Here is a 27,878-nt window from a genome sequence, read left to right on the forward strand (position 1 = left end):
GTAGTTCAGCAACAGCTGGGGGCACAGGTTGAGCACCCATGCTCTAAACAATGCTAAAAAAAAAATGGGGTCAATTAACTAGGATACAAATCTGATCTTTCAAATTGTCACAGGTATTATTCAGTAGATTCAATATAACCAATGATCCTTGTTCCCCATTGCTGTTGCATTGATAGTTAGTATCAGACAGACCTCATGTTTCGGATACCAATGCCAAACCTTTAACCTCTTGCTGCCCATGTAATGCATATGTATGGTGACAAAGTGTGAAGGCTTTAATGCCCACACTCCACATACATGGATGGTAGTTTTCTGTGCTGAAAGACTTGTGGGACTGGCCCTTGCCCATGTGACCACTGTGACAGCCAATTACATTTGTCACAAAATTGGCTGGTCCTTTCTGCTCCCTGGGCAAAAAAAACCTTGTTAAAGAGATGCTGGGAGGGAAGGGGTTAAACAGAAAATAGGATGCTCAAGTATTACCTCATAATCCCTTAGTGGGTACCTGGGTTTTCAAGCAGAAGTGGCATTCTTATCAATTCTTGTTGTCATACCCCCCTTCTATTCAGTAAATTCTCATATATAAATACTATTTTACATAGGGTGCTTTAAAACCCTGCATTTTTAGTTTTGCAATGAATTAGCCCATAACTTCAAGCTGAATTAAGGCTCCCATACGTCCAACAATATTACCAGCTAATTTAAATGAGTAGTAATAGGCAATTTTGGTTTTAGCTTCCCTTTAAGGGCAATAGTAAAATGCCACAAAATGATTTTCTCAATTACTGTCCATAAAGTTAAATTTAAGAAGGTCAATAGTTTAGGCACCTTTTAAAAAGAGCTTGACTTTGAAAAACAATACATAAAATTTTAACTAACAAATACTTCACAAAATGATATAAAATAATGCATACAGTTTTACAAAAAGCTGTCTAGGAAGGCAAGAATTTGCAGGTTACAAGAAAACAATTTGCACATGACTCCGATCGGTCTGACAGCAGTCTCTGGTGTTACCAGTTGTCAAGGAAATCAAATCCCGTCTTCAAGAGCACACTGCTAGTGTTAATCTGTAATGGAAAAGTAAAAAGACTACGGTCACATGTATAAACCATTATTTTTTATTTTTTTTAAGGTATGAAAAGGCAGCTATCATTTGTTTTAGCTATACATTTCAAATAATTATAGTTGGCAACATAAACATTATAGAAAACCAGTTTGTAAAGTAAACCACCTGCAATTTACTTCAGAAAACACAATTTACCACAGCTGAGCATTGAGGCTGTTGTAAGCTGTTTAATGCACACGTTCTCTCCTCACAGGTCTCTAGCAATCCATGGAACCTTAGTGTCCAACCTGCGGCCACATGTGACATTTTGACACCCTCAGAGGCCCTTTATTTTAAACTATCACTTTTTTTTATAATGGATCTTGCTGAGAGCAATACCATGTGTTACAAGTAATTTTTAAGGGGGCTATTTGAAACACAAATATGGAAGCACTGAGTTGTAGAAAGACTAAAAAAGCTGTGATCTCCAACAGTCCCACATAATTGTTCTCCTGAATTATGTCCAAAGTCTTTGATAGCTATATCTGGTCTTCAGTCTTTGGCCATCTTCTATAACAGGGGTTTCTTAACAAGGTGCCAGTTTACTGTTCTTCAGACTTTACAGGGACCGGACTTTGGCCATTGGGAGTAGAAAAGGTCATAAATGTCAGCAGGAAAAATGCCTAGCTTACTCCTGTGGATAAGAGGTCAATACCCATAAGTGAAGACTGTATGAGTGGGTGGCGACTGTCAGAGGACATGAGAGAAAATACAATGTCCCTTCTTTGATGTTAGTGGCAGAGATAGTGCCCTATTTTTGGTTTTATTGGGGAGGATTCATGCCCCATCATTGGTGTCATTGGGAGGAAATGTGCCCCTTCACTGGTTTTAGTGGGAAGGACATTATGCCCCAATATTGGTATCTGTGGATGAACTAGTGCCCGAAGGGCCGCAGTTTGGAGACCACTGTCCTATAGCATGTCTGCAGTCTGACAGCTTTCTGGCACAATAAATTCACAGAATATCATATGAAGTAACTTTAGGGGCCGCACTTGAAACCCTCTAAATGAAGTGAGTTGACCACCACTGCCCTCGATAGTAGATTTGAAAGCAACAATTTTACATTTAGAAATCTGCAGTACAATATCATCATTCCTTCTTTTCCAATTGGCTGGAATTGTTCTGTGCTATTCTATAATAGAAAGATTTAAGTCAACAGAAAAAAAAGATAATTACAGCCAATCAGAAAGGGGGGGGGGGGGAGGAGATCATGCTATTGTATCTACCCAGTGTAATTTAAACCACTTCTGTAAGTCTTTGGTGCCAAGGGCCCACTCCCTCTGGGCATTTTATCAGAAAGCCCATAGAGTGACAGGAGGATGCTGCAGAGAGCAGGGCTACTTCATTATATGTCACTGGTCACTCAACAATCTAGTTTCACCCACCACCATAGAAAGAGAAGGACCTGTGACTTAAACACTCCAAGATGAAAAAGGTAAAGAGTGAAAATTGATTGATTTGAAGGAGAATGATCAGAACAAAAAGGTGAGCCTTAATGGAAGTGAATGCGAATGATCATATAGAGTTGTAAAGTTAGCCTGGAGGAAGTAGTGAGGTGGGCTGGGGAGTGTTTTATAAAATCTAACATTTGTCTTTTAAGGACTCAAAAGGAGGCATCCTCAGGGCCTTTAAATACTTGCTGAACATAGTGTCCTTCAGACTAATGTTCAAAAGCAAAGAATAAAGAGTTCTCTGTGAACCTTCCAGTTAGTTCTTTTGCATTAATGTATTAGGCACATAAAAACTGGGGGAAGGAAGTGACTAGCCAGAGAACCAATGAATGGCTAGACTATACGTATGTACATCTACATCCTGGCTTGTGAATATTTAGATCATACAGTCATTATGTATTCAAATAGCTGTCAGAGAAGCTGCCAATGCCCAGCATCCTGCACTCTGCATCGTGGAACCCCCTACATGCTAGTGAGAGGCATAGGGGATTCCATGAGGCAGAGTGTAGTACGTTTTCTATCTATGCTGGATGTCAAGATGTAACATGTGAGTATACTATTTTTATTGTTGAATACATTCAATTCATAATACTAATGAGGATCCTGTGCTGCTATCTTCTTCTTTCAGCTTTTCAGATCTCCCCGGATCTACTTGGCAAGCTAAGCTGCAGGACCTTTGTCATGTGGAATTGGCCCTAGTATACTTTTTGGCACAATTTGATTGACTGCTTGTGTGCTTTACTGGTTTGTGAATTTTATGTATTCAAATAGGGATCTGTGGCTGAAAATTATGGTTAAAGTTAAATTTGTTAATTATCAAATGTCATATCATTCCAAATGGCATGGCTGCCAATTATCTGTGGCAATTGTACAAACACGAAGAAAATTAGATTTCAGGGACCCTAAATGTAGTTAGCTATGAAATGAAGACTGCGTCATGATCAGGAAATTGATGCTTTGTGAAAATAAACTGATTATGCAGTAGTAAATTATGTATCTGCCACACGGATGCATTTTCCTGTAACAAAGTGCCCTTAGTCAAATGTAATACGTACACTGATGACAAAATGTGTTCAGTAAATAACATGACATTAAGAAAAGGCTTATACTTGAAAAATAAAAGGTGATCTATCCCTTTACACGCATACAAGCAAAATATCCCTACATGCATACAGCACTAGTTCCCAAACTTTAGAAAGGAAAAAAAAAAAAAAAGGTGCCCAGGTAGAAAATATTGTCGGTAACCTTTGGATGATGTATAAGAAATAGGATGTTGGCAAATGACAGCAGATAGAGCTGTTTATACAGGGTTTTACTTTGTTGTGGTCTTAACTTTAAGTTGTCATCATTATTTTCAAGGGCTTGCACACATGGGTACCAAAAGTAAAACCTAGTGAACACATTAAAAAAGGTCAAAGAGCTAAACTCTGGATTATTGATAGTGACAGATTACTGAACTTTAACAGGCGGCTAGTCCCAGAAAAGAGGAGCTAAGGACTATGAAGTTGCCATTGTAAGTAGCCAAGGTCATTGCCGTGGTTGACTAGAGACAGGCGTCTAAGCTAAATGGATAGCAAGTACATAATGGACAACAAATCCAAGGTCAGGGCAAGCAAGCAATCGAATCCAGGGAGTCCAACTGTTCTGAGGTAGTAGGAGTGTTGGGTTTACCAGTCAAAGAAATGTAACATTGTCTGGATAGACAAAGAACAGACAGAAACGAAGAGTGACAGTATGTACATGGATCGTGTTCCCGCTTTCCAAGTGTGTGCAGGAGAACCCCTTCAAGCTTCCATGGGAAGCTACTTTGCACACGTATACAGCTAGAAGAAGATTCAAGCAGTAGGAGATAAACATTTTGGTAGGGGCAGGGGAGGGTGGACTAGTCAAGGTTAGGGAGGAGTAAATATACATACCCTTTAAGTGGTTGCCATTGTGCAACTGCGCTGTTTTTTATGCTTATAGGGAACATTTATGTACAAGTCGTACAAAGGTTTCAGCTTTCAGTTTGTCAATCAATTTTATATTAAAGGTGCTGTTGCAAAACTTTCTAGCGACACAGAGTGTAAGTAAGATTAGGTTACAGAAGGTATGACATAAATTAAACACCAACCTGTGAAAACAGTTGAGGTCCTGCCTCATCATTTTCAGGTTCCTTGCTGGTCTTCTTCACAGGTTCAACTGGCTCTGGCAGAAAGACATCATCTAGTGTGCTGACAGAAGACTGGCTTGGCCTAGGATTCTCCAAAGAGACAACACTTGGAATGGTAGTCTTCGGCTGTTTGGTAATCACAGCTGGCTTTTCAGTCAACAGTGTTGGTTTCTCAGGTTTGGATACTTCCTTTTCCTTCTGGAAAGAATCTTGCCTATAATAAACAGGTAGTGGCTTTTCACCTTTTTCTAAGGACTTTATCTGGCTCGGTGTTAAAGACTGAAATTCTGACTGTGAACCTTCAATTCTAGATCGCTCCATGCTTATTTTCCAAAAGGCTGACTCCTCTTCTTTCCTAATTGGAGTTGATCCATCATAGTTGGGTGTTCTAGTAACCTGAGTATTCTTAACTTGGGGATTGCTAAGAGGAGTTTTACTCTGATTGCTTTGATTTGCAGGTTTAGGGGTTTGCTTTGTTTCAGTCTGAGCGAGACCAGTTGCCAATTCTTGACCAGATAAAGAAGCGACAGTGAACTCCATTTGACTCTGTTAAAAAAAAAAAAATCATGATAAGACAATTTTAAAGAACAAATGATTTATAAACTGTAAACCAAAGTTTTATCCATACCAAAATAATAACTGGCAATATTATCTGACTATAATCCTGGTCACGTAACTGATTTTGGAACTTTTATTGAATAATTTTACAAAACATATGTTACCTAAATGAACATGGTCTGATCTCCAAAATCTGGGCCAAATATGCAAGATTCCATACTCGCTGTCTAGATCAAAATAGTGAAAAGTTATTACAATAAAAATGGGAATTTCTCTAAGGCCTCATGCACACTGGACGTTATTAAAACGTCAGTAGAAAGCTACAGCTGTAGAAGGCGTCTTTCAGCTTTTTTGCAGTAGCATTTTTTAGCTTTTTTTTTTTTTTTATTCCCACAAAAGCTTATGGCTCAAAAACGTTGATTAACGCTGAATAGCCATGTTTTTCAAGCTTTTATCAGAGTTAGAGCATTTTTACAGCTGAAAAACGCCTCTTAAAAACCCACTAGTTCTAGGGGGTTTTTCCAGCCAGAAAACACCCCTGCCAAAAACTGCTGATAACAGCCTTTGTGTGCCTGGACACATAGAAAAACATGCTGGGGAGTTTACTGGCTGTAGTAAAACGTCTGATGCAAGAAAACAGCAGCTGAAAAAAACGTCCAGTGTGCACGAGGCCTTAATTTGGGGCTATTTGACATCACAGCTGCACAGAAAGCACCATGGTGCACCTGTACAAAAGTTCAAGATTTGGACACAACAAGATGATGTGCAAAAATCACTGCTGCTTGTGAATGTATCTTGTAATGATATTGATATAAATTTGCATTGTCTAATTTGCTCTCAAAGCAGGATACAAATCATTTTGGATCTGCTACTTTGTTTTGCATGTGCAATTTATAAACCTTACCAAATTATCATTGTGCACATAAGGCCTAGCTTAATTTTGCACAGGGCCCCAATTATCTGAAACAATACCAGAGTGTGCTTCAATGTGGACACTGCTTACTGAGTAACGGCTGTTATGAAACATGGGTACTGTACAGTAAAGAGTGTCCCCGAAAGAGGTTAAAGCCCCGTACACACGATCAGATTATCGAACGATCTGTCATCCGTTTTTTGTGGCATGCTAGTCTGATGTGGAAAGTAAAGGGGTTATTTTCATACGAATTTTCCCGTACGACAGAAGTGATGTCATGTGTTGGATTTCTTTCTCTCTGAGCATGCCTAGTCTTGCCCTTAAGATTTTTTTCTTTCGAAATCTGTACGAATGAGACGAAAATCGGACATTGTATTACGGACAACAAAAATTTTATAGCCTGCACATCAGGATTTTGTCAGCCGAAAAGTCTGAATTGGCTGTCGAAAGCACCATACTAACAATCCGAAAATCGGCAGATCGGTCGTCGGACGAATTTTCACTACAGATTTTCTTATCGTGTGTACGGGCCTTAAGACACTGAAGAGTAAACAAATTCTACTGAGGTAGAAAAGGCTCTGTGCACCTAAATTTACTGATTGCGGAATCCCCCCATAACTAAAACAAGTAGTAGCAACATGGCTTTATATGGTGCAAATAAGCAAGCAAAGGGCCACTCTGGCCCACAAGCCACAGTTTAAAAGACACATGTAAATTGAAAAATAAAAGTAGCAACATGGCTTTATATGGTGCAAATATTAGTAATATATGAGACATTGCATTAAATCTTTATTTTTCAATATACATGTGTCTTTTAAACTGTGGCTTGTGGGCCAGATGTGGCCCTTTGCTTGCCTCTATCGAGCCTTTGGGGCCATTATTCGCCTTTTGATGCCAACAATGCGGCATAATTCCTTCCATTGCCACCACGATGGGTATAATAATTCTTCCCACTTACACCACTGATGGGACACAACTTCTTCCTTCCCACTGACATCAGCAATGAGGCACCATTTATTTCACTGACACCAAGAATGAGGCATTATTCCTCCCACTGACACCAAAGATAGCGCACTATTCCTTCTACAGATACAATGATGGTGCATAATTTCCCCCACCGATACCAGCAATAGGACACTATTTCTTCTAATGACATTCACAATGTATCTTTATTCCTCCTCCCACTGACCTCATGTGTCAGATAATTTTTTTACTCCCACTGACCCTAAGGCCGGCCAAAGATGGATTTCTTTCCTGAGACCATGGTGTTGACTGTGGAATACATCCCATCGAGCCAGTGTGTTCTCCCAGCAGGAGGGCGGGGGAAGTTGTCCCCACTGGGAAAACGCAGTGAGTATTGCTAGTGGCTATAAGAACCCCCGGAAATAATTGCTTGTAAGCTCAGACATGTTGGTTTTACCCAAGTTGATCGATCAACTTGGGTATATTCAGCCTGCCCATACATGGTTCAAATCTCAGTTGGTTCCAGCTGACTGGTCTATGGCAGGCTTAAGGTATTTTTTAACTCACTAGCCACCAATGTCTACATCCAATGGCCACAGCTGGGCCCCTCTAAAGAACAGTAAACTGGCCCTTTTTTTTTTTTTTAAAACGCCCGAGTTAGCTGCTTCCTTTTTCTTTCTAGGTACAAAAGTTGTGAAAATCTGGAAAACTCCTTTAGCCATGATTTTAGTTGCAGGGGTGCTGCTCTACCTTCAGGTCTTGGTTGCAGGGGTGCTGCTCTACCTTCAGTTCTTGATCTGCAGCACAAAACAAATGGTAACAGTTTATTTACTTCTTGCCACAGCTCCCATAGCTAAAGGATTCAATTGTCTAGATACTGGTGGGAATGTAGATTTAAAGAACACAAAAAGCATACGTCTTTCAGTACCAGGCAAGTTTATATTTTTCAATACTTACAGAGGTATAAAAAAAAAAAAAAAAAAAAGTTGCTTTGTGCAGCCACAGGGAAACACTATTTTAGGAGCTAGCCAACTGGGGCAAGGCCCAGGAAATGTATTATCTGCTTATTTACATATTGTCATTTTAGGTCAGTGACTCATGTAAAGTATGCAGGCAACAGGTCTTTAAATATTTTGTACAGTAGTCCACCATGGACAAGCAAATATCCTGGATTTAGAAACAGGCAGCGTAATTGTTCACTGGAAATTAAATCTGTATCGTCTACTTAATACATAAGAATTTTCCTACCATGCGAAAGACGCCAGATTGGAATGCCAATGTATAAACCTCTGCATACCGACATCTGTAAAGGCGAGGAGCTAAATGATTCTAAATTTAGAAATTCCGAGCTTGTGCTACACAGACATACTTAATGGGAACCTGTACTCTGTACACATTATGTTCATAAACTATACAAGCATTTAATCTAATCCTATTGTACACTGAATTTCTAGTATAGGTTTACCTAATTCCAATTCTACATAAGATCTCATCTCATTATTTAAATTAGGTAAAAAATGTCCATGCGAATTTGAACATGGACATGATCTGACTGGTAGCTAAAAAATACAGATGATAAATCAGTCTTTTTATACTTCACAGACCTTAAAGCGTAACTCCACTTTTGTTGAGAAAAAAAAAAATTCCCCTCTAGGTGATCTATGTACATTACAAGGATTTTAACAAACTTTGTTGCAGATTCCTTCCTTTTGTTATTCTGAAGAAATCCCTGTTTGTTTCTCTGTGCTGAGTGGGTCAAATGGGAGTGGTTTCATAATTATCTGTGCAGCTGCAGGGCTCTAATGAGGAAAGCTGCTGGGCCTGGATCCCTTTAGACGTGTTCCTATTGAGAGTATCTCACCAAAAATAACATTTTTGTTGCAGGGGATGCCAGAAACCTGACTTGTATCTTAGGGCAGACTTCTGGGAAAATTGGTGAGCCAATCACACAAGCAGGAAAAGATGTTTCTGGGGTGTGGTCAGTACACATTCTGTGTACAAAACAGCTCCAGGTAGCCATATTGCATTGGATTTCAGAAAAAGACAGCAGCTGCAGATTGAAAAAGTAAAGGCAATTTTTAATAACATTCAATTACAATATGATTTGTGTCACAATTTTATACGCTATATTGTTTTTTTTTTTATCCACAAAAGTGGAGTTACCCTTTGGAGTGGAGTTCCAGCCGTTTGTGTTTATTCAAAGTCAGCAGCTGCAAAAAGTGTATCTGCTGACTTTTAATAAAGACACTCACCTGTCCCAAGATTCACCGATGCGGCCACCTGAAGCCTTGGTTCTCTTCTTCGGCGCTAGCATCACTAGTGTGGTACCCCGCTGTGACAGCCGCGCTGCATGTCCTGAAGGGCCGGGCAATCTTCTGGGACCTGTCCCAAAAGATTGCAGAGAGAGGTCGAGGAGAACTTCTGCTCGAGCCGCCCCCCCCTCCAAAAAATGACATGCCAAAGGGGGTCAGGAGTCCTTAAAGAGCAGCTTCCACTTTTAGGTGGAACTCTGCTTTAGCCACTTCAAGACCAGGCCTATTTCTGAGATTTGTTGCTTACAAGTAAAATTCTGTATTTTATTCTATAAAGTTACTTAAAAGAATCTCCCAAATATATATATATTCTGGCTTTATTTGGAGTCTCCACCCAGCCGGCGGACATGTCGGCTGGTGGTTTGGGTCTCCCGGTGGGACGGTAGAGCCCAGGCAAGCCACAGAAGCAGACGGAAGGTCCCCTTCCACTGCTTATAATAACAGCCCAGCAGCTGCTTAGCCGCATCTGTTATTACAAGAAAGTTGACCATTGGTTCTAAAAAACTACCACTTGAGTAAAATGATGTACAAGTATGCGATTTTGCAGCAAGTGGGTAAAGCTGAACATTTTTACTTTTTTTACTGCCACTGGCCTCAGAGGAAGTGGGTTGAATAAAGCTGGGCATCAGACTGCACTCAGGTTGTCCTGGACCAACTCCAGCCTTTGATGGTTTAAGAAGCAGTCCAATGGTGTGATTATGTTACTCTGTTTTCTCCACCTATCTGCATGCTTTTTGTCACTACATGAACTGATTGCTTCCTTGCACTGCTTCTTTCTCTCACACTCCAGCCCTGCTGCACAGGGAAAAGTGGGAGACTGATAGATCAAACTGAGGAACATACACTGCTTGCAGTCAAAAAATTCATTTAATTCTAGAACTGTGTTAATTTGTGTCTTTCGCATCTGCCTTGCGGTCAGCCTAAATAATATACAATAAACTTACAGAGTCCAAGATTTGGACTGACTTTAATGTCCTGTGCGCCAAAAAAAACACCTTAAATATTTCTTCTATTTTCCCGCATGATTTTCATATGTCTGATTTAAGGTCCGCCGAGCAGGCGGATAACAGCTCCATCTTTGTTCTGTGTGCGCAGATGGAGCTGTCAGATCCCTGCTGTCCTCTATGGGGAGATCGGATGAGTACGGACTGCTGAAAATAGGGTTTCCATCTGTCTGGATTTCACGGACAGGATCGGATTAGATCGGAGAGCAGCGGGTATCAGCGGACATGTCTCCAATGACATCCACTGCCCCATAGGGATGCATGGAGGATCCGATCAGGTCCCCCTGAAAAACTGACAGGCAGATCGGATCGCCCGTGTGAAAGGACCCTAACTCTGAACCTTTTTAATTTATTATAGTGTCAAGAACTGGCTATTATGTCCTGAAATTGCTTTTCACTGGCTAATACAGTGCCTTGCAAAAGTATTCACCCCCCTTGGCATTTTCCATGTTTTGTTGCCTCACAACCTGGAATTAACATGGATTGTTTGAGGATTTGCATCATTTAATTTACAGAACGTGCCCACAACTTTGAAGATGTGTTTTTTTTTTTTTTTTTTTGTGAAGCAAACAACAAATAGGACAAAATAACAGAAAAAGTCAATGTGCATAACTAGTCCCCTGCCTAAAGTAAATACTTTGTAGAGCCTCATTTTGCGGCAATCACAGCTCCATGTCGCTTTGGATAAGTCTCTATGAGCTTGCCACATCTTACCACTGGGATTGCTACCCATTCCTCCTTGCAAAACTGCTCCAGCTCCTTCAAGTTGGATAGTTTGCACTTGTGAACAGCAATCTTTAAGTTTGAACACATATTTTCTATTGGATTGAGGTCTGAGCTTTGATTAGGCCATTCCAACACATTTACATGTTCCCCCTTAAACCACTCAAGTGTTGCTTTAGCAGTGTGTTTGGGGTCATTGTCCTGTTGGAAGGTGAACCTCCGTCCTAGCCTCAAATCACGCACACAGAGTGGTACAGGTTTTGTTCAAGAATATCCCCGTATTTAGCACCATCCATCTTTCCCTCAACTCTGACCAGTTTCCCAATCCCGGCTGTTGAATGGTGTTCTTTGGGTGATGAGATGGGTTAGGTTTGCGACAGACATAGCGTTTTCTTTGATGGCCAAAAAGTTCAATTTTAGTCTCATCAGACCAGAGCACCTTCCTGCAAACATTTTGGAAGCCTCCCACATGCCTTTTTGCAAACTCAAAACATGCCATTTTGTTTTTTTTTGCTAAAAGTAATGGCTTTCTTCTGGCCACTCTGCCATAAAGCCCAACTCTATGGAGCATACGGCTTATTGTCGTCCTATGTACAGATACTCCAGTCTCTGCTGTGGAACTCTGCAGCTCCTCCAGGGTTACCTTAGGTCTACGTGCTGCCTCTCTGATTAATGCCCTCCTTGCCCGGTCCGTGAGTTTTGGTGGGCGGCCGTCTCTTGGCAGGTTTGCTGCTGTGCCATGTTCTTTCCATTTGGTTATGATAGATTTGATGGTGCTCCTGGGGATCATCAAAAATTTGGTATTTTTTTTTTTTTTATATAACCTAACCCTGACTTCTACTTCTCAACGACCAATTCAGATTAACAAAACATTGAACTTAAGGCTGTAATATAACAAAATAGGTAAAAAGTCAAGGGGGTGAATACTTTTGCAAGGCACTGTTGGTTCTGAAATTGCTGCAGCTTGTTGTGCATCTGGACAGGCAATGTGGGGATAATTTCATTTGGATTGTTTTACTATAAAAGTCTAATAACTTCCTGTAAATTCATGAAAGTCAGTTTGGGCCCTTATAATCTTTTAGGCCCATATGTGTTATTGTTTTTTTTTTTTTTATATATATATTTTTCGTTCAAGTCTTTATAATTTATAGAAAGTCAAACACTTAAAATATGTATCATACATTAGACATGCCAGACAAAAGGAATACAGGTGCATCTCAAAAAAATTTGAATATCAAAATTAACTTATTTTAGTAATTCAATTAAATAAGTGAAACTCCAATAGATTCACTACACACAGTGTGATGTTTCAAGCATGTCTTGCTTTTAATTTTGAGGATTATGGCTTACAGCTAGTGAAAACCCAAAGTTCAGTATCTCAGAAAATTTGAATATTACATAAGACCAATATAAAAAAAAAAATGTAATACAGAAATGTTAGCTTGAAAAGTATGGCCATGTACAGTATAATATAAACTCAATACTTGGTCTGGGCTCCTTGTGCATGAATTACTGTATCAATGCGGCGTGGCATGGAGGCGATCCATCTGTGGCACTGCTAAGGTGTTATGGAAGCCCAGGTTGCTTTTATAGTGGCTTTCAACTCCTCTGCATTGGTGGGTCCGGTGTCTCTTATCTTCCTCTAGACCAGGGATCCTCAAACTAATGCCCCGTACACACGTGCAGATTATCTGCAGACTTTTGTCTGAAGACTTACCTTTTCTATGTAGTGCAAGGGCCTGCCGGATTGCATACAAATTGAAAGTGTTTAGGTTTGACCTCATATTATATGGTTTTGGTAAGTCTGCAGACAAAAGTCTGCAGATAATCTGCACGTGTGTATGGGGCATTAGGCCCTCCAGCTGTTGCAGAACTACACATCACATGAGGCATTGTTAAACTCTGACATTCAAAGACATGACGGCATATGTAGTTCCTGAACAACTGGCGGTCCATAATTTAGCAGGGATTCCCAAACTACGGCCCTGGAGCTGTTGCAAAACTACACATCCCATGAGGCATTGTAAAACTCTGACATGCACATACATGACTAGGCATGATGGGAATTGTAGTTCCTGAACAACTGGAGGGCCGTAGTTTGGGAATCCCTGGTTTAAAGACCCCTGCTCTAGACAATACCCCACAGATTCTCTATGGGGTTTAGGTAAGAAGAGTTTGCTGGCCAATCAAGCACAGTGATACTATGATCATTAAACCAGGCATTGGTACTTTTGGCAATGTGGGCAGGTGCCAAGTCCTGCCCACAAAAAAAGAAAAATAAATTATCTCAATAAAGCTGATCAGCAGAGGGAAGCATGAAGTGCTCTAGAATTTCCTGGTAAAGGGCTGCGCTGACTTTGGACCAACACCAGCAAATGACATAGCTCTCCAAATCATCACTGGCTGTGGAAACTTCACACTGGACCTCATGCAAATTGGATTCTGTGCCTCTCCATTCTTCCCAGACTCTGGGACCTTGATTTTCAAAAGAAATGTAAAATTTACTTTAATCCGAAAAGAGAACTTTGGACCACTGAGCAACAGTCCAATCCTTTTTTTTTTTTCTATCTTTCTTAGCCCATATAAGACACTTCTGAAATCTCTGGTTCAGGAGTGGCTTGACACAAGGAATACAACAGTTGTAGCCCCTGTCCTGGATATGTCTGCGTATAATAGCTCTTGAAGCACTGACACCAGCCGTAGTCCACTCTTTGTGAATCTCCACCAAATTCCTGAATAGCCTTTCCTTCACAATCTTCTCAAGGCTGCGGTTATCCCTGTTGCTTGTGCACCTTTTTCTACCATACTTTTTCCTTCCACTCAACTTTTCATTAATATGCTTGGATACAGCACTCTATGAACAGCCAGCGTCTTTAGCAATGACCTTTTGTGGCTTACCCTCCTTGTTTAGGGTGTCAATGACTGTCTTCTAGACAACTGTCAAGTCAGCAGTCTACCCCACGATTGTGTAACCTACTGAACCAGACTGAGATACCATTTAAAAGCTCAGGAAACCTTTACAGGTAGTTTGAGTTACATGATTAGAGTGTGACACCACTAGTCTACAATATTGAATCTTGTCACAATATTCTAATTTTCTGAGATACTCAATTTTGGGTTTTCACTAGATGTAAGCCATAATCCTCAAAATTAAAAGAAAGAAATGCTTGAAATAGATCACTCTGTGTAATGAATCTATATAACATAGGAGTTTCATTTTTTTAATTACTGAAATAAATTCACTTTTTGATGATACACTGCTCCAAAAAATGAAAGGAACACTTTTAATCAGAGTATAGCATCAAGTCAATTAAACTCCTGGGGTATTGATCTGGTCAATTAAGTAGCAGAGGGGGTTGTTTATTAGTTACAGCTGCTTTGGTGTTAAACTAACAGGTGCACTAGATGGGTAACAATGAGACAACCTCAAAAACATGAATGATTTTACAGGTGGAGGCCATCAATATTTTTCCCCTACTCATTTTTTCTGACTGTTTTTACTAGTTTTGCATTTGACTAGGGTCAGCGTCACTACTGGTGGCATAAGGTGATAGATGGACTCTATAGAGGTTGCACAGGCAGTCCAACTCCTCCAGGATGGCACATCAACACGAGCCATTGCCAAAAGGTTTGCTGTATCTCCCAGAACAGTCTGAAGAGCATTGAGGAGATTCCAGGAGAGAGCCAGTTACTCTAGGAGAGCTGGACAGGGCCACCATAGAAGGTCCTTAACCCAGCAGAAGGACCAGTATCTGCTCCTTTGTACAAGGAGGAACAAGATGAGCACTGCCAAAGCCCTACAAAATGACCTCCAGCAAGCCACTGCTGTGAATGTCTCTGACCAATCAGAAACAGACTTCATGAGGGTGCCCTGAGCTCACTGCCCACTCTAGGAAGAGTCCTGGTGGTTCCAAACTTCTTCCATTTACGGAAGATGGAGGCCACTGTGCTCATGGGGACCTTCAATGGTGCAAAACTTTCTGTACCCTTCCGCAAATCTGTGCCTCGATACAATCCTGTCTCAGAGGTCTACAGACAATTCCTTGGACTTCATGGCTTGGTTTGTGGTCTGACATGCACTGTTAACTGTGGGACCTTCTAAAGACAGGTGTGCGCCTTTCCAAATCATGTCCAATCAACTGAATTTACCACAGGTGGACTCCAGTCAAGTTGTAGAAATATCTCAAGGATGATCAGTGGAAACAGGATGCACCTGAGCTAATTTTGAGTGTCATGGCAAAGGCTGTGAATACTTATGTACAAGTGATTTTTTTTTACGTTTTTATTTTTAATAAATTTACAAAGATTTCAAACAAACTTCCTTCACGTTATGGGGTATTGTTTGTAGAATTTTGAGGAAAACAATGAATTTATTTCATTTTGGAATAAAGCTTTAACAATGTTGAAAAAGTGAAGCACTGTGAAGACTTTCCGGATGCACAGTATCAAGATCAATTTAGGACCTGAACACCCATATCTTTATTTTCACTGCATGGTGCAAATCATTAAATTAAAATCCGCAGGGATGCCTGAAGTTGCTGTATTCGATTTTTGCCATTTCCGGAAAAAAAACTATACATTTTTTTTTCCTGCAGTTTTCAAGCCTGTCTGATTATTTCACGTGTTAAGGCCCGTACACACGTACCGATCGTCGGCATACAAACGTCGGTGGACGAAGGATCTGCCGATTGTACGCGTGTTAGTATGGTGCCTCCGACAGATGTCTGCGCACAATCCGCGGACAAAAGTCTTTCGTGCAAACATGAAAATATTTGTATGCCGACACCAGAACGGACGATTGTTCGCCTGTCAGTACACAATTCGGCCGACAGACCGCAGATTTGCAAGACTGGGCATGCTCAGAAAATAGAAAACACAGGGAAAGTTAACCATTACATGACATCACTTCTGCAGTCGGCGGACAAAATTCTTGTGCTGTCCTTGTGCTGTCTTTGCACTTTTCAGCAGACACCGACATCCCGGGGAGAAAAGAGGAACATTTGTATGCCGACCATCGGTACGTGTGTACGGGGCTTAACTCCTTGCTGGTGAGTAGTCCTTGTTGAAATGAATGGTGCTGGCATAATAATGTGTAAAACACTGCTCAGTCCAGGAGTACTGTGAGGCTAGAAAGAAGATGGCACTACCTTAATGACAGACTTGGCTCTTGGTTGAAGAATGTGGACTGTCATTCAACCTGGAAGACTAGCTACACTCAGTGGTGAAGACAGTTCTAGAATGAAAGTAACATCTAATTTTCTGTTCCTGTGTTAATGCACTGCTCCCCCTAGAAGTCTTTGAGCGTCATCTTTGTTAAGATACTTTCAAACAATCTTGCATGTATGTACCGATACCATGGTAGGTCATTTTCCATATGCCATATTGACGATGCACCCAAAGAGATAATGAAGTCATACACTTCCACATAGAAGAAAAATCTACTGCAGCACTGTCACTAGATAAGCAAATAAGGACTGACTTTCTCAAAGGTGTTATCTGTGCAAACATAAGAAGGCCTCCCTCAGGTGACAATGCCAAGCCCTGCTCATCAGGCCCTAGACAATTTTATTGTGGGGTTGGAGCAGAGAGGCATTTCTACGCTCTACTACCAAAAACTGAGCAGTGCTGCAGTTTGACCTGTATATAGGCTTTAGCTTATGGGTAAATGCAGCTTGCCTTTTAAATTCAGTTTGATATACTTTTAAGATCCTGAACAACACTGCAAGAAAAAAAAAAATCCTAACCTCATTCACTCAATTAAACAGGCACTTTGTAAATAGATTACTTTGTAGATGTAGGCAGTTTATCCCTGCCACAACTAAAACAAGTGCTATTTTGGATGTGGTCTTGTATGTCATCCATTCAAAAGCACATCTACTTCCTGGAGATAGTGGTGATGAAAACAAGGAACTCTGCATACCTCCGTAATGGCTACAATTTTAAGAATTAATGATACATGCATGAACCAGGGACGAAACAGCACTGATCTCTTCATAATGGGAATCATTTGGAAGATTTAATACTGGTGTACATTAACCACTTCTGGACCAGAAGGATTTGCCCCCCTTAATGACCAGGCCATATTTTGCAATTCGGCACTGAGTTAGTTTAATGGACAATTGCGTGGCCGTGCGACGCTGTACCTAGAAAAAATGAATGTCCTTTTTTTCCCCACAAATAGAGTTTTCTTTTGGTGGTATTTGATCACCCCTGCAATTTTTTTTTTTTTTTTGCGCTTTTAACAAAAAGCGACAATTCTGAAAAAAAAAGAAAAAAAACTATTTCCCACATTCTGCTATATAACATTACGAAAAATAAAATAAAAAAAAAAAAAAAATTAACATTTTAGGCCAATTTGTTTTCTGCTACAGATTTTTGGTAAAAAAAAAAACAATTCGCAATAAAGCGTATTTTGATGGTTTGCGCAAAAGTTATTGCGTCTACTAACTACGGGAAAGATTTGTCATTTTTATTGTTTTTTTTTTTATACTAGTAATGGCAGCGATCTGCGATTTTTTGCGGGACTGCGAGATTGTGGTGCACAGATCAGACCCCTGACTGAAATTTTTGACACTTTTGGGGGGGGCCAGTGACATTACTACAGTAATCAGTGCTACCACTATGCACTGTTACTGTAATAATGATACTGGCAGAGAAGGGGTTAACACTGTGGGAGATCAAGGGGTTAAATGTGTACCTAGGGGCGTGTTTCTAAAGGTGGGGGGCATGGCTTGTGAAATGATCATAGAGACCTGTGTTTCTATATAGAAGGATCACAGGAGCTCGGTGATCATTCCAGAAAGAAGAACGGTCAGCTGTGTTTACAACAGCTGACCGTTCTTCTCTCTCAGCGGGGAACGATCGCGGATGTCAGGCAGCAATCAGAGCCGGCTGCACCATGCATCAGAGTCCCCGCTGATGAGCGGGGGCGGGAGTGCACTGCCGGAGGTGCCTCCTAGCTGCAGGCGCGCAACCGCCTGTATAACTGCGGCTTGCGGTCAGCAACCGGTTGAGAAGGTAATATAAACTTGCGATTGGAGGAAAGTTTAAAAAATGTACAATCATTTAGCTTTAAACATTTTTGAATGAGTGGGTATGCTTTCATTATGACCACTTAAGCTAGATTATCTCTTATAGGGAAGTTACAGTGCCTCCACCCTCTCTGATGGACACAGGCTTTAATAGATATCTTACAAAATTTGACATTGCTAGTGTAGTGGATGCCCTAAATATGAATTGTATCTCAGTGCAGAGACCCAATCACACAGTTTATTACACTGGAAGGATAAAACAGTTCAATCTTTTCACAGGTAATTGACAATAACAACAAAACAATTAGTAGAGTTGTACTTCCATTCACAATGAACAGGCTCACAAAACCATTTGGTGCTGGGTAACATTGTTAGGTAATCTGGCTGACTGATCCTGAGCTTATTCAAGCCCTTTGTTGTGCATTATTGTGGAATGGTGGTTGCCTGTTGTACCATACTATAATGAAAAGGGTTTTCATAAAAGGCCTCATAAAAGGCCACACAACAGAAACTAAAAAAGTTCCAGAATATGCACATAAATTCTGTTCAAGAAGAGTCCGGTATCTAAAGCATGGATTGATTAGCATTGCATGATAGGGACTTCTGCCGTTATTTGGAGATAATGTTATAGAGTTGACATTCATAAACAGGAATGAAATTCTGACAACCATATATGAAAGACCACCACCCAAGGTTTTTCTTTTTGTTTTGTACAGATTATCTGGAATGTTTTATCAGACATACAGCACTCTAAACAAGAGAAGTCTAAAAAGTATGTAAGAAGTTATAAACTGGTCTTGTAACAAAACAATCAAGCTTATATCACTGTGCAGCAACTGTAAATCAGGAAGTGAAGCCTGCATATGTACTGTGCAAAAATAAAAAAAATCCTTCTGTACATAAAGTATACAGTTACAACCTGGTCATTAGTATTTCCTGTGAAAAGGCGATTTTGATATGCATTTCAGTTGTAATATAGGAATATATGTGGATTACCCTTATTCACTGACCAGGATTCTCATTCCCCTCTCTCAAAAAGCTGCTACCGCTACAAAGGCACAATAGTGACCCTTTCTTCTGATCAACTTTTAATAGAAAATTGATAGAATCGGGACATTGATAAGAAATCTGTAGTTCCCTTACTGAAGGCTTGAAGACCATTTGTGCTCCCTGGCAAATCTTACATATACTTAGGGGTTCATTTATAAAGCAGTGAAATAGCACACAAATGTGCATTGGGACTGCGGAGCGCTAATAAAATGACCAGCTTCTACTTATTTGCTGCATTAGACATATAAAGGTTTGCATGTTATCAATAGCACTCTGCACTAGTACCGTGTGTCTGTTATCAATAGGGCATGGGTATGTTATCAATAGAACATATAATGTGCAAAGTACCTAAAGCTGCACACCAGCAGACACTTTGAATGACCATCACTGCCATGGAAAACACTTAAGGTTTCCTTTTTCGTTCTCTACAGTGAAGGGGTGGAGGGGAATGAGTGACAATATATATATTTTTTTTTTTTACTCTCTGCCGGCTGTGTTGTCACAAAGAAAAATTGAACATCACTTCCTGCTTAAAGCGAATTTCCAGCCTGAAAATTTTTTTCTAGATAAAAATACCCCCGGGACAGTCAGGGCTAGTGCATTTAAGCAACGATAGCCTCTGAACTGTCCCCTGTTTCACTTACCTTTTAGAAGAAATACTTACCTTGAAAATGTCTTGTCCAGTGCTGCATCTCAGGTGTGGGCAGCTGAAGCCGGAGCGTCTTCTTCGGTGACGTCGGTGTCCCAGAATGCCCTGCACGTCACTTCTGGTGCAGGCGCGGCATGCCCAGAAGCTGTTTAGCAGGGAATGATGCGCCTGCACCGGAAGTGACGAGCAGGGCCGGTGCAGGCGCATTGACTCCTGGGATCAATGACGCTCATCTCCCAGGAGTCAATGCAAGCAGGAAGTGACAACGGCAGAGGGAGGAAGAGGAAGGAAGTCAAGTATATTTTCTTTAAAAACAAGGCAAGTTAATCAAAAAATTTTTTTTTTAAATTATCCAATTCTTTTTCAGGTGATTTAGAGCAAACGGATGGGGAAAAGTTATTTCTCTTACGTCCTCCGACAGTCGCCGCCCCCTCCCAAGTCTTCACCAATGGGTATTGACCTTAGCTCCGCAGGAGTAGCTAGGCAACAAGAATTGTTAATACAAAAGCTTTTAGAATAGACACACCCCTAGGGGCTGTCCCCTCAGTCAATACCTCCCTGCACCAGCATTCCCAACTCAGTTTGATCTTGCCTAGCTTAGGAGTAGCAGGCTTTCCTGTAGGGATGCACCGAATATTCGGCGGCCGAATAGTAGAGAAAATAGCACTTTCGGCGTTCGGCCGAATAAGTCAAAAGGCCGAATAATTTTGAGCCGAACAATGTCAGCTTCCGCCCTGACCGCTCACCTTCCTCATTGCGGCTCCCTTCTCACACGTCGCCGGTGTCCTGTGACGTCACGCGCGCGTCCCGCCCCCTGCTCCTGACTGCGGCTTCTTCACACTAGGTCCACGCCCCGCCCCCCTGTTCGCGGCTTTTGGCTCTGGCTGCAGTTCAGGTATGTGATGTGGAGCTGAGCACATTTGGGGGAGAATACGGTAGCTGCACAAGCATTAGTGTGCAGACTGCCATATGTTGTTGCCACTTGCCATGCTCATTACATTAGAGTGCCCTATAAAGTGCCCCTTAAAAAAAAAAAAGAAAAAAAATGTGCCCAACAGAGTGCTCCCTTGACATAAAATGTGGCCATCAGCGTGCCCCTTATTTTATGCTAAGGGACATGCTGATGAGCATATTTTATGTTAAGGGGCACTCTGATGAGCATATTTTATGTTAAGGGGCACGCTAATGGGCATATTTTATGTTAAGAGCAACGCTGATTTAAATGTTTTGTTTTGCCCATCAGCGTGCCCCCTAACATAAAATGTGCCCATCAGCGTGCCCCCTAAAAATTGGCAAAATAAATGGAAAAAATGCGAAACACCGCGTTCGGTATTCAGCCTTCGGCCAAGCATTTCATTATTATTCGGCTTCGGCCAAGAATTTCATTTCGGTGCATCCCTACTTTCCTGTGCTGGGGCTTTAGTCTCAGCCTTCTACCCTTTTTGATTTTAATTCAAGTATTTCTTTTCTTTGCTAGCTGTTATTTTGTCAGCCTTAGTTAGGGTTCTTCGGATGAAGATGTTCATGCGGAGCTGGGTCTCGGACTGGCCGCCCTGGATCTCAGGGCTGAGTGCCAGATGGATCCCCAGCCTGCCATCAAGCGTTCAGCTTAGGTTTGCCCTGGCACATTGAACGACCCATCCCTGTTCGCTGCAGGGATGCTGCCTGTGAGGTGGCTACCTCACTGGACGCCATGCTGCGGTCTATGGCTGCGGTCCACAAGCGTCCTGGCTGCGGCACATCTGTCTGCCTTGATAGCGGTTTGTAGCTGGAGACGGCTCCCCACGCCATCTGGTACGGTAAGCACCTTCTGTGTGGGGACCTTCTGTGTGGGTGTCAGTCTGTGGCTGTGTAGTACCCCCCATGTCTGTGTAAATGCGGGCTCCCTGTCAGATCCCTGTATGGCTGCACTGCCTGTGGGCTGCGAGGGGGGGCCATCCTGCTCTGCTGTGAGTTATGCTCTGGGTGCAGATTTGGGTACAGACATGTGTTGTGCGGCGGCCGCTGCGGCGATCCGCCATTTTTTTGCTTGTATGCTGTGACCGGCCCTGTCCCTGTACAGCGCCGTGTTTTGGCGCCATTTTGGCGAGCCGCGCTCATTCGAGCACATGTCGGCGCCATTTTCCTGTAGCCTCATCCCTCAGCCGGGTGGCCATGTTTGCGGAGCCTCATAGGCTATATCAGTCAGCCAGCTATTGCATCACTTCCTCTTTCTCTGGGAACAGCGATCGGTGGCAGCAGCCTGTTTTGCTCTCTCCAGGTTTTTACCTTCTTTGTCCTGTCATTCCTTGCTCAGTGTTATCTATCCCTGCGGGGTCGGTGCATACAGTAGTGTACGGTGGGCTGCGCTCGCCGTGGTGTTAAAGGGCCAGTACCTTTTTTCCTTTTCATTGCTGGGGCATGGATTCTCAGGATAGCAAGTTTCCCCCCGCCCTGGTGGGGGACCTGGGGGCTGCTGCACCCCCCGAGGGGGCTGATCTGGCCACGGTAGTGGCGTCATTGGTTTCTCAGGTGCAGATGCTGATGGCTGAACGATCCGCAAAAAAGGGCCAGGTTATCCATTTCCTCTGATTCAGAGGGCGATGTGGCTGCTGTGGCTGGCGTACCCTTATCGGGTCCCGCTCATCTTTAGACCTTATGGGGTCCGAGGGGGGAGGAAAAAGGTGGAGGGGGTTGATGTTTCTCCCCCTGGCTCGCCTAAAGAGCTTGCACTCATGAATGAGCTGATTGCTTCCATTAAAGATACCTTGCACCTAGAGGATGAGCCTACTCCTCCTGCTAGGGTGTCCTCTTTTGGAACGCAGAGAACTCGAAAATCAGCGCAGGTTTTTCCCTGCCCTGCTGAATTTCACCATACGGTTAATGAACAGTGGCACAATTTAAAGAAGCCCTTTACTGTGCCAAATAAGTTTAAACTGCTTTATCCGTTTGCGCCCTCCACCGACGAGCGTTGGTGTGTGGCGCCTCAGGTGGATCACGCGGTGGCCATTTTGAACAAGGCTACTGCGGTGCCTTCTGAGGATACCCCGGTTTTCCGGGACCCTACGGACAGGAGAATGGAGTCTCTTGCCCGTCATGCCTATATGGTTGCTGGTTCTATGCTGAAGCCTATTTTTGCTTCCATTATGGCGGCACAGGCTGTTGCAGATTGGACAAAGATGCTCAGGCGCACCTTGGTGGCTGATTCGGCTCCGCCTACCACGCTGGCTATGGTGGACCAGATCCATCAGGGTGTCATGTACTTGTGTGATGCAGACTTGAATTTAGCTCCCTTGGCTGCGCGCCTGTCCAGCGTGGCGATACTGAACCGTCGTCTGATAATGGCTGAAAAATTGGTCGGTCGACCAATCTTCTCGCAAGACGCTGGCGGATTTTCCCTACGCGGGATCTCGCCTTTTTTGGCGAGGCTTTGGATACTCTGATAAAAGGGGTTACGGGGGGCAAGAGTACTCTCCTACCCCAGTCTCACAAGCATAAGTCCTTCCGTGGTAAACGGGATTCCTCGTTTAGACCCTCTCAGGGGTCCTTTCGTGCCTTTAGGTCGCAATCCAAGGGCAAGCCCTTCAAAGGCCAAGGCTCCCAGAATAAGCCGTGGGCAGGGAAGCAGAAGTCCGGCCAGTCCGGTTCGACTTCCCATACCACTTCCGCCTGAAGGGGCGCCCTCACCCGTTTCTGGGGTGGGGGGGACGTCTGCGCGGTTTCCTACAACCTTGGCTGACCCGCATTCGGGACAGATGGGTTCAGGACATCGTTCAATCTGGTTACAAGATCGAATTTCTCTCTCGGCCGGCAGATTTTTTCCCTCAAATCTTCAGCTGTCTCCGGAGCGCTTGCAGGATCTGCACCTGGCGGTGCGGGACCTGCGGGCCCAAGGGGTGGTTGTTCCGGTGCCTCATCGGGACAGATTTCGGGGGTTTTACTCCAATCTGTTCACTGTGCCCAGAAAGGAGGGCAAGGTGCGTCCGATTCTGGACTTGAAAGCTCTGAACCGCTTTGTGTGGGTTCGCAAGTTCCGCATGGAATCCCTGCGCTCAGTGGTGGCTGCCCTGAGTCCGGGGGAATTCATGGCCTCCATCGATCTGAAGGATGCGTACCTACACATCCCCATTTTCGAGGGTCACCAGAGGTACCTTCGATTCGCCATTGCGGAGGATCACTACCAATTCGTGGCGTTACCTTTCGGTCTCGCTTCGGCTCCGCGGGTCTTTACCAAGGTGCTGGCGCCGGTTCTGACCCTGTTGCGAGCACAGGGCATTGCTGTTTTGGGGTATCTGGACGATATCCTGATAAGGTCAAACGCCAGTCAGAGCCTGGTGACCTACCTGTCCACCACGATGCGGACACTGCAGGAGTTCGGTTGGACTATAAACATTCCGAAGTCGACTCTGTGTCCTTCGGTTCGTCTTCCCTACCTGGGATTGATTCTGGACTCTGTCCAAGCGAAGGTCTTCCTGCCGGAAGACAAGCTTCGGACACTTCAGGACGAGGTCAGGTCCCTCAGGGACAACCGGCACTCGTCTCTCCGGACATGCATGAGATGTCTAGGTTTAATGGTCTCGGCTTTCTAGGCGATCCCCTTTGCCCAGTTTCACACGCGGGGTCTCCAAGCGGAGATTCTTGCCGAGTGGGACGGGAGGCCGCAATCCCTGGATCTGCGGATCTCGTTGAGCCACAGCACCAGAAGGGATCTTCTGTGGTGGCTCCAGTCCCCGGCGGTGTCGGGGGGCAAGTCTTTTCGTCCATTGTTGTGGACGGTGATCACCACGGATGCCAGCCTGTCGGGCTGTTTTGTCCGCCCAGGGAACTTGGTCGGAGGAGGAGTCCTCCCTTCCGATCAACATTCTGGAATTGAGGGCGATAAAGCTTTGCCTTCTGCGATGGACGGACCGGCTTCGGGGCCGTCCAGTTTGGGTTCAGACGGACAATGCCACTGCGCGGCTCGGGAAGTGGCCGACGTTCTGTCTTGGGCTGAGACGCACGTCTCGGCGATAACGGCAGTTCACATACCGGGGGTGGAGAACTGGCAGGCGGACTATCTGAGTCGCCAGACCCTGGACCAGGGGGAATGGTCCCTTCACCCGGATGTCTTCCAGATGTTGTGCGCGAAGTGGGGTTCTCCAGATGTGGACCTGTTCGCGTCTCGTCTAAACAACAAGGTGGAAAGGTTCGTGGCAAGAACGCGCGATCCTCGGGCGGACGCCTCGGACGCGTTAGTGGCGCCCTGGCATCAGTATTGTCTGATGTATGCCTTTCCCCCGATTCAACTACTGTCCAGGCTGCTTCGCAGATTGGCCTCGGAACAGCATGCGGTGATTCTGGTGGCACCGGACTGGCCTCGCCGGTCTTGGTACGCAGACCTCGTAAATCTGGCAGTCGACACTCCGTGGCGCCTGCCGCTTCGGGAAGACCTTATGTCTCAATGGCCGATATTCCATCCTGCTTTACAGTCGCTGGCTTTAACGGCCTGGCTGTTGAAAGCCAGGTCCTGAAGGATAGGGGTCTCTCCCCTGAGGTCATTCCCACTTTGATCAAGGCTAGAAAAGCCTCTTCGGGGAAAATTTACTACCGTACTTGGAAAGCATACTTTGCCTGGTGTGAGTCCAGGGGGTTTTCCCCTCGCTCATACTCGGGGTCGAGTGTTGGCTTTCCTCCAAACTGGAGTGGACCAGCGTTTGGCGTTGGCCACGATTAAGGGTCAGATTTCTGCGCTGGCCGTCCTTTTTCAACGCCCTGTGGCGTCTAATTCATTGGTTAGCACCTTTGTTCAGGGGGTGCGACATTTGGCCCCTCCTAGGAGAGAACCTTTGCCTCCATGGGACTTGAACTTGGTTCTGTCCGTGTTACAACAGGCTCCCTTTGAAAAGATCAGGGAGATCTCGTTGTCTCTGTTGTCCAAGAAGGTTGCCTTTTTGGTGGCGATCACTTCGGCTCGCAGGGTGTCGGAGCTGGCGGCTTTGTCCTGCAGCTCTCCCTACCTGGTGATTCACAAGGATAAGGTGGTCTTGCGACCTAACCCTTCCTTTCTTCCAAAAAGGATCTCGGAGTTTCACCTTAATGAAGACATTGTCTTGCCTTCGCTCTGCGCAAAGCCTAAGCATCCGAAGGAGGTTGCCTTACATTCCTTGGATGTTGTCCGGGCGATCAGGGTTTACCTGTCGTCCACTACATCTTTTCGCAAGTCGGATTCCCTCTTTGTCTTTCCTGAGGGACCTCGGAAGGGCATGGCGGCGTCGGCTGCGACCATCGCAAAATGGATCAGACAGACCATTGAGCAAGCCTATGCCTTGAAGGGGAAGGTTCCTCCTTTCCCTGTGAAGGCGCACTCTACCAGATCTTTAAATACGTCTTGGGCTTACCGTCATCAGGCTTCTGTGGCCCAGGTGTGTAAGGCGGCGACTTGGTCGTCCTTTCACACCTTCTCAAAATTCTATAAGGTGGATGTTCAGGCATCGGCCGATGCCTCCTTTGGCCGTAAAGTTCTCAGTGCGGCAGTTTCTTAGGGACCCTTGTTTTTGTGGGCCCTTGGTTATTGGGGTGTTTTAACCCTGGGTTACTTGTTTTCCTGGGTTGTTGCCCCTGTTGAGCACGTTTTCCTGTTGCCCAGTTGGTTCTCTTACTGTGGTAAGGTTCTTTCTCTGATGTGGGTACTGCGTTGCCTTTTCTACTGTTGCGTCTCCCACCCCTCATGTCTACACTGCTTTGGGACGTCCCATTGGTGAAGACTTGGGAGGGGGCGGCGACTGTCGGAGGACGTAAGAGAAAACTGAATTTTTGTAAAATCTTACCGTAAAATTCCTTTCTCTGAGTCCTCCGACAGTCGCCGCCCCCGCCCCTCTTTTGGGTTTTTTTGTGTACTCTTACTGCTATGCTACCAAACTGAGTTGGGAATGCTGGTGCAGGGAGGTATTGACTGAGGGGACAGCCCCTAGGGGTGTGTCTATGCTAAAAGCTTTTGTATTAACAATTCTTGTTGCCTAGCTACTCCTGCGGAGCAAAGGTCAATACCCATTGGTGAAGACTTGGGAGGGGGGCGGCGACTGTCGGAGGACTCAGAGAAAGGAATTTTACGGTAAGATTTTACAAAAATTCTGTTTTTTGAGGGTGGCACTCCGCTTTAAGTGTCAGGGTTTGAGAAGTAAGAAGTAGCAACAACAGTCGTAAAATTGTATTAAATACCTACTGTAATTTTCCTTTCCTGGCGCCAAGCCATGGCATCATACATGTGGTACTATGCTTCCATGTTGGCACCAGGAAAACAGAACATTATATCAAATACTTGCCATATTTTTCCTTTTCTGTCGCCAATCCATAGCAGCATAATACCACACGTATGATGTCATGTTGGCCCAGGAAACATAGTTACCTAGTAGAGTGAGGGATAGGTTAGAACTTGGGTTTGTCTTGCTGTCTGTTGGCTTCCTGTCCCAGTGACCCCTAAATCCCCTTTTTTGTTCTGGTGTCACCAGAACAGGGGTGTGGGGGGGGGGTCAATCTCATCATCTGATCCTTACCCACTTTATTAAAAAAAAAAAAAAAATGGATATGGGGTTGGGAGGTATGTATGATTTCTTACCCCTTTACTGTGAAATCAGTTAAAGAGGAAGTAAACCCTCCTCAGGAAGTTGTACCTATAGGTAAGCCTATATTAAGTCTTACCTATAGGTACTGTAAATATCTCCTAAACATGTACCGTTTAGGAGATATTTACCTTTAATGCAGCCAGTGACGTCACTGGCGCATGCGCTCTGAAGGAACGGCAGATCGTGCCGTTCCTTCAGAGCCCCGTGCCGTGACCGTCGGCTCCCGCGCGCGTGCGCGGGAGTGACGTCACCGCGGCTCCGGCCAATCAGATGGCCGGATGCCGCGATCCCGGAAGACGGGCGACTATACATGTCGCCCGTCATACAGGTAAGCGGACGGCACGGCGGGGGCTCGTTCTAAGGTAAGTATTTCATAATGAGCTAGTA

At 44.0% G+C, this 27,878-nt stretch overlaps 1 protein-coding gene across 1 annotated transcript in view; it reads right to left on the reverse strand.

Annotated features, from left to right (window-relative positions):
• Positions 1-460: 460 nt before the first annotated feature.
• Positions 461-27,878, reverse strand: part of LOC309551630 (uncharacterized protein C1orf198) — a 59,789-nt gene continuing 32,371 nt past the window's right edge. Inside the window, exons 3-4 of the mRNA XM_082252292.1 lie at positions 4,670-5,254; positions 461-1,067 (exon numbers count right to left, since the gene is read on the reverse strand). Coding sequence (XP_082108418.1) covers positions 1,011-1,067; positions 4,670-5,254 — 642 coding nt within the window. The 3' untranslated portion in view covers positions 461-1,010. The remainder of the gene's footprint in view (positions 1,068-4,669; positions 5,255-27,878) is intronic.

The sequence above is a fragment of the Pelophylax lessonae genome (genome assembly GCF_965119305.1).
Source record: "Pelophylax lessonae genome assembly, chromosome: 3".
Lineage (NCBI taxonomy): Eukaryota > Metazoa > Chordata > Amphibia > Anura > Ranidae > Pelophylax > Pelophylax lessonae.